Source organism: Manihot esculenta, chromosome 2 (assembly GCF_001659605.2).
Source record: "Manihot esculenta cultivar AM560-2 chromosome 2, M.esculenta_v8, whole genome shotgun sequence".
Taxonomy (NCBI): Eukaryota; Viridiplantae; Streptophyta; class Magnoliopsida; order Malpighiales; family Euphorbiaceae; genus Manihot; species Manihot esculenta.
Genome location: NC_035162.2, coordinates 37,420,423 through 37,427,083, shown reverse-complemented (window position 1 = coordinate 37,427,083; position 6,661 = coordinate 37,420,423). Strand labels below are relative to the sequence as shown.

General features: G+C 33.5%; 1 protein-coding gene across 1 annotated transcript; it reads right to left on the bottom strand.

The window, feature by feature from the left end:
- Positions 1-2,173: 2,173 nt before the first annotated feature.
- LOC110607881 (homeobox-leucine zipper protein HDG11) lies at positions 2,174-6,200 on the bottom strand. Its single transcript, XM_021747046.2, has 10 exons — positions 5,560-6,200; positions 5,340-5,457; positions 5,063-5,251; positions 4,518-4,979; positions 4,335-4,436; positions 4,040-4,240; positions 3,738-3,918; positions 3,397-3,659; positions 3,211-3,300; positions 2,174-3,089 (listed from the first exon to the last, which is right to left on the bottom strand). Exons 1-10 carry the CDS (start codon positions 5,676-5,678, stop codon positions 2,700-2,702), a joined length of 2,115 nt encoding a protein of 704 aa, XP_021602738.1. The 5' UTR covers positions 5,679-6,200; the 3' UTR covers positions 2,174-2,699.
- Positions 6,201-6,661: the final 461 nt, after the last annotated feature.

The following is a 6,661-nucleotide window of genomic DNA, read 5'->3' as shown; positions in this document are numbered from 1 at the left end:
AGAAAAAGAGCGGCCAAAAGGAATAATATTAATTGGTAAGGAAGAAGGCTTTCACTTGTATGAATGGGATTTAATTATGATGGTGAAGAGTTGATAATTTTGACAAGCAAAAGATGAACTCTATAAATGTAGGCCCCACTATGCTTTATTTCCATAGTTGAGTGTGTTGAAGCTCTTATTTATGTTGATAACTACTTGCCTAATTAACCCAACTCTTCCTAATAAAAATATGTAAAATTAGATATTTTCAGTCTTTATTAATTTTTTTTTAAAAATAAAAATTAAAAAAGTAAAATTTAAAATTTCTCAAATTCACTCGAATACATTTACCATCATATTAAATTTATGAGTGCTCACTTTTTATTAATTATATTCAATAATTTTATTTTTTTTAATTTAACTTAATTTTAAAGATTAATATTAATTATAATTAAACATAAATTTTATTGTTCTATACAGTTTAATTAATATAAAAAATTTATTTAATTGTGAATTAATGTTAATTTTATAAAATATAAGTACATTTTAATTGAATAATTTTAAAATCAAGATAAATTAGTAAAATTTTTTAAAATTTAAAATTTAATAATAATAATTTTTTCTTTAATTTATACCTTCAAAATTTTGGATTTTCAAGAGCTTCGATGCTATTATAATTTACACTACATCTACATTTTATGTAAAGACATGTTTAATAATAAATTAATAATCCAAATAAAAATAAAAAATGAAAAATAATATGTAACGCAATTCTTGAGATTTTGATCATAATTATGACTTTTTAGTTGAAAAATAAATTAATTTAATTTAAATTTGATTAATTAAAATTTTTTTTTATCTAGAATTCTTCTAGCTTTAGATAGAAAATTTACATTTTTAGATGTCAATTCTATAAAATTAGAAGTTTTTCTCAAGTGAATTTGTAATATTATATAAAATAATATTATTTGAAATATTTCTACCTGAGTGTTTTTTTTTTTAAAATAGGAATCGGAGATTGGGAGAATAAAATTTGATATCTCTGAGATTTACTTAGATACACTTATCAGCAGACTAAATCTGCAATTAACGAATGTTTAACAATAATAATCAATTATTTATATTTTTATCAAATTTGAAATCCTTTTATTTTAAATTTAGTATATCCAAACATAGCATAATTATTTTTGTTCAAACAATAAAATCATAGGCACGTGCTATATTAAGATATAAAAATTTTACAAAATGGCTCATAAAATTTTATCATAATTATTTTGTAGCCTTTATTTTTAATTTAAAATAATTAACTTCATTAATTTTCAAATGACTAATCAAATTAATTCATTTATTAAAATTTAATTTTATACTTTCTCGTCTGGCTAATGGTAATTTGTGACAACTTAGGTGAAATGACTCACAATTAAAATTTTCAAAACTAAACAATTAAGTTGTTTCAGGGGTTAATTACAAAAATACATCTAAACAATTCAGGAATTTACTAAAACATTCCAAAGTTTTGGTTTTGTTACACTTTCATCCTTCTATCTCTTCAATTCTTACTAATTAAGAGAGAATTACAAAATGGTTTCTAAATTTTCAGAAAATTCTTTAGTTCATCTCTATTTCAAAAAATTAATTAATTAAAACATTTCTATATTTTATAAAATTAAACTCTTTAGTCCTACAATCAAATAAATCGTTTTAATTTTGGTTAGAAAGACTAAATAATTAAATATTTAAAATTACAGTGACTAAATAATATGTATAATTAAAATTATAAAAATTAAATAATGAAAATAATTCAAAGTAGTTAATAATTTTTATAATAGAATAATTAAAAGAGTTGATTTTATAAAATATAATGATGTTTTAATCAAATGATTTTAAAATAAGGATAAATTAGTTAATTTCATAAAGTTCAGAGACTTGGTAGTAATTTATTTTAAATTAAAATAGAATTAATAAGCCATAATTATGACAAACTTCAGAGGTGATATTATAAATAACCCAAGATAAAATTTGAAAAAACTTATTCAAATGTGGGAAAGCTTAGGGCATGGAGGTGGAGCCCAACATTGAAACCTAAAGCAAAAAAGGAAGGCCCACAGCACTCATGAATTTCAACTCCTGGCTGTCTTCATTCAAACACACACACATCCATTCAAGAGAGAGAGAGCTTTATTACCAGAAGCAGTGAAAAATAATAATAAGATCATTCATTGCTGAATAAATGTAAAAGCACAGAAGTCAATACCCGAACCACACATTGTTCTTGCTGTTCTGTAGAGGCAATGAAGAGATAATAAACCAAAACAAGACCCCTCAGCAGCAGATAGAAAGAGATGCATGGTGCGTTCTTGACTCCCTCTTTAAATGATACTATTCTTCCCAAGGTAAAAAATTTATCAGAAACCCAAAAAGCAAAGCAAGAAAAAAGATTAAATTAAATCTAGTTGGTGTAGACTGTAATGAAAGTTTGGCAGCAAAAAACAGCTCAAGCAGCTTGCAGTAAATAACCATCTTCTGCTGTTGATGAGAGAGCATTCATGGCCTCAACTAACCCTCCCAATAATTTGTTTTCTGACATTGAATACCCCCTTTTGCTCAAATATAGTGTAAAAGTTTTTCTCTCCATCTTCATATTTAAAGCAGGTAGTAGTGAGGGAAGAGAAGGAACAGTTGTATTGCAATGTAGTAGCTAGCAGCAGAATCAGAGTTCATCAGGAACTAGGACAGTTCATAGCAGCCTTAATTTGCTGGACAGTGGTACTGATAAGGTTATTAACTGTGGTTACGGATTCAAGGTTTAGTTTTGCAGATGGTAAACTACTCACTAGTATTTGAAATGACACTGTTATTAGTGAACCACTTGATCTACTCATACTCCCATGTGTGTTTGAGCTGGAAGATGCTCCATCTCCATGGTCCGCCCCACCATCTGGTGATATTGTAAATCCTGAGGGCAACAGGGGAATATAAGATGGATCCTCTCCACTCATTGCTATGTTCACTGCTGGAAGATCAACTGGGCAGTACACTACAAGCGAACCCGATGCATCTATGCAGCTCTCTTGCAGGATTAGCATATTGTTTTGACCTGAATTGAATGCCTAATCAAGTAACGAATACCCACAATCAGGAATGCTAATTGTTAAGCAACAAGTCTAAGATAGGAAGTACAATTTGCATAAGAGGGGACAAACAAGAAGAGCTAGACATCGGCAGCCTTACTCGAAGAACAGATATGCAGTTCCCAGGATGTGAGCCATTGGCAATATGAGCAACTTCTTGCACTGCATTCCCACTAGAGAGAACATCCCACTAGAGAAAAGAGGATCAAAAGCTAAATGATAAGAACCCTTTAGCCTAACTGTTAAAGCAGCGAAAAGTGGTGCTAATGAATTCCAATATGTATACCTGAGATCGGGTTCTTTCGTCCTTGAAGAAATTGAAGACATTTTGTGGAGAAACTGGAAGCCGAAAGGTAGTAGCTGCATTAAGAACTACACCATTGGGTTGCCCAGGATCAGTGCTCTTATGAACTCGAACTCCAACTTCATTCATACCGGAAACTGTAGTCCATCGATGGCTGTTAGATGTGCTGATGCTAGCACAGAAACTCTGCACCATTCTTTGAGCAAGTTTCATCATGCTTCTCTTGCCTTCAGGTGATGGAATTACTGAACAACAGAATAATTAGTTAGTTTCAGTATTGCCCATGTAAAAAAGTAGTGTTTTTAACATGGTTACAACAGTACCTCCACCAAGATCCCGAGTTGAATTGCCTGACACCATTAGACATGCAAATCTCTCACACAATCTTTGCAGAGTGGCGAGCCATCGTTCAGCTCCAAAGGCCATTCCACTGTGAATAAGGTCTCTGTAAAGCCTATGAGTTGGGGTTTTATCTTCTACCTCCACATGCTCTACCCAAGTAACCTGTTTTCGCATTTGAGATTGAATGTTGTGAGTGCAAAAAAATACTGCATTTATACTGGATTTGAAAATACAATACTGAACTAACCACTGATAATAAACATCAATGGAGCAATTTGACAACCTTGGAGTATCCATTAGGCATGTCTTGAATCATGCATCCAGAAGGAAGCCTATGAGAGCGACATTGAGAAGCAAATTCTGGAATGTCATATGAAACATTAACAATTGCCCACAAGCCTTGCTCAATTTGCTGACAATGACGAAGGATATAGAATTCTCGAGTTGGGATCAATGGTGAAAGCACCTGCAACTCCTCATACATCTGGAAATGCCACCTCTAATATGAGAAAACTATTTCCCTGACATGAAAAGAAAGGAAATTTAAGCACATTTTTCTTTTGTGTAACTTATTTTACCAATTGCAAAGAGCCACTGTGACTGGCCATCATTCCAGATGATATTACTTCAAGAGTCTTTGCAGTAGAGACAATGGTGGGAAACAGCTCGACCCACTTGTTCTGCAAACCCCAATTACTTTAATAACTACGAAAATAGGTCCCAAAAAAATGTAGAAGTAAAAGAATGTCTGAAGGACTCACAGCATCCATGGCCATGTCCACCAAAGCTAAACTGTTCATGATGACAAAACCTGAATCTCTGGACGCCTCAATCCGAATATTGGGATTCTTCATGCGAGAAGTGACCCTGGGAAAAAGTGTTTGATAAGTATCAAGATTAAGGACATCCCTGCCATCCGTAGGTGACTTAATCCACAAAGGTTCATCAGTCTGCAAAAGCCTTAGCAATTCATCCATGGCACTTGCTGCAATATCGGTCATGAGGGACTTGTCCATGTCTGAAATACCAAGTGGGTGAAATGGCAAATTAGAAGTGGACGGTATAAGGTCAAGATCGAGATCAAGAGAAGGACCACCATTCCCTTGGCCACCAAAACTCCCCATGGACAAATCCAGAGAAGAAACATGAATGGGCTGCACCGGAGGGAGGTGGGAAATTGGCCTTCCAATGTATTTGGCGGCAATGCTGGAAACTCTATCAAGCTGCAAAGTTCATCAACCAAATTTAGCTACACAAATAACGATCTAAAAATGAAAAGAAAGTGGAGGAAAAGTCAAGAAGCAACCTCCTCTTTCAATTGGGCATTCTCCATTCTTAACTTGTGTTCGTCGAAATAAGAATCTTCAGTGACAGGAGGACCACCGCAGGAGGGGCAAATAACATTCCTGAGAGCCTCTCTAATGGCTATATTCTCACATCGGATCTTATCGTTCTCAGCTCGAAGTGCACAGTTATCTGCTCTTTCGTGTTGGGCCTGAATGGAATTGGTATTGGCATAATCTACTGAAACGGTATTGAGAAAACTGATTTACGAAAACAAAGAGAAGGAGAAGAGGCATCACCTTCATCTGGGTTCTCCTGTTCTGAAACCAAAACTTGATCTGCCGAGGTGCCAAACTCAGCTCTCTGCTTAACTGTAACCTCTGCTTCTCATCTGGGTGTGGACATTCCTTGAACATTCTTCACATTCCCCATTAAACAAGAACAAGAACCCAATAATATTATTAGTTTTCCAAGCAAAAGAACCAAACAGAAGTGAGTGACAAAGAAAAGGGTGCTTACGCTTCAAGCTTCTGAATTTGATTAGCAGTGTGACGATGATAACGCTTCTTCCTTCTGTGGGGATCAGAGGGGTCATGATCTCCACTACCGCCGCCACTGCCACCGCTACCGTATTCCATACACGTGGTATAAAAAAGAGCAGAATACAATACAACCAGAAGAAGAAGAAGAAAAAGAAGAGAATTAAGAGTTAAAGAGACGTGAAATGATGATGTAGAAGAAGAGAAAAAGGAAGAAAAGAAACTGAAGAGAAAATGTGAAAGAGAGAGAGAGAGAGAGAGAGAGAGCTGAGTTTAAGGGGATTGATATTATTAAGATAATGAAATGAAAACAAATCTTGGGCTGTAATTAAGCCAGTGAAGAGTAGATTTGGAAGAAGAAGCAGCAGCAAGCTGAATCCAAGCTAAACCCAGTAACCCACAAGAGCTCTATAGTGCTCCTCTTGTTTTTCCTTCCAGTTTTAGCCAATGTAACTGATGGGTGGCTTTAAAGCATTACACACACCTCTCTCTCTCTCTCTGAGAAGGCTCAGAGAGAGAGAGAGAGTTGGTTTTAGTAATAAAAATAGAGAGAGAAACAAGAGTCTGGAATTAAAGACATACAGAGCGAGAGTCTCTCTCTTCTGGTAGAGTGGTACACAAGCTCATCTTCAGACGCCAGATATGCACAACAGACCTTTTATTATTGTTATAAAACCACCCTCTCTTCTCTGCCTCCGATTTTCTTTACTCCCATATCAATTTTCAAGTGAGTTAGATATCAACTCGATTAAATCAGATTAGACTTTTATTATCAATTTTATTTTTAATATAATTGATTTTAAATATGAAAGATCATAAGTTATTATATGATTTATAAAATATAGAATGAGTATGTTATGTTTTGTTTGTTTGTTTTTTAAATAATAAAAAAAAATTGGTTAATTTCTCTGTTTGGGTGTGTACAGCCGAAAAGAAAACCAAAAAAGTCAAAGTGGGATACCTTTTTGGAGAGGCGGAATCTCAGCCACCTCACCAATAACAAAAACCCATTTTTGTTTGGATTCATTTGAATAATATTTTTTTTAATATAAAATTTTGAAAAATAAATAAAAGGCATTTGC

Bases quoted from the DNA above. Each gene is read 5' to 3' on its own strand.
- LOC110607881 (XM_021747046.2), bottom strand. From the start codon at position 5,678: ATGGAATACGGTAGCGGTGGCAGTGGCGGCGGTAGTGGAGATCATGAC. The intron at 4,980-5,062 runs GTTGCTTCTTGA...TGAACTTTGCAG, and splicing joins ATGCCCAATTGAAAGAGGAG to CTTGATAGAGTTTCCAGCAT. The intron at 3,660-3,737 runs GTACTGTTGTAA...TCTGTTGTTCAG, and splicing joins AACTCGGGATCTTGGTGGAG to TAATTCCATCACCTGAAGGC.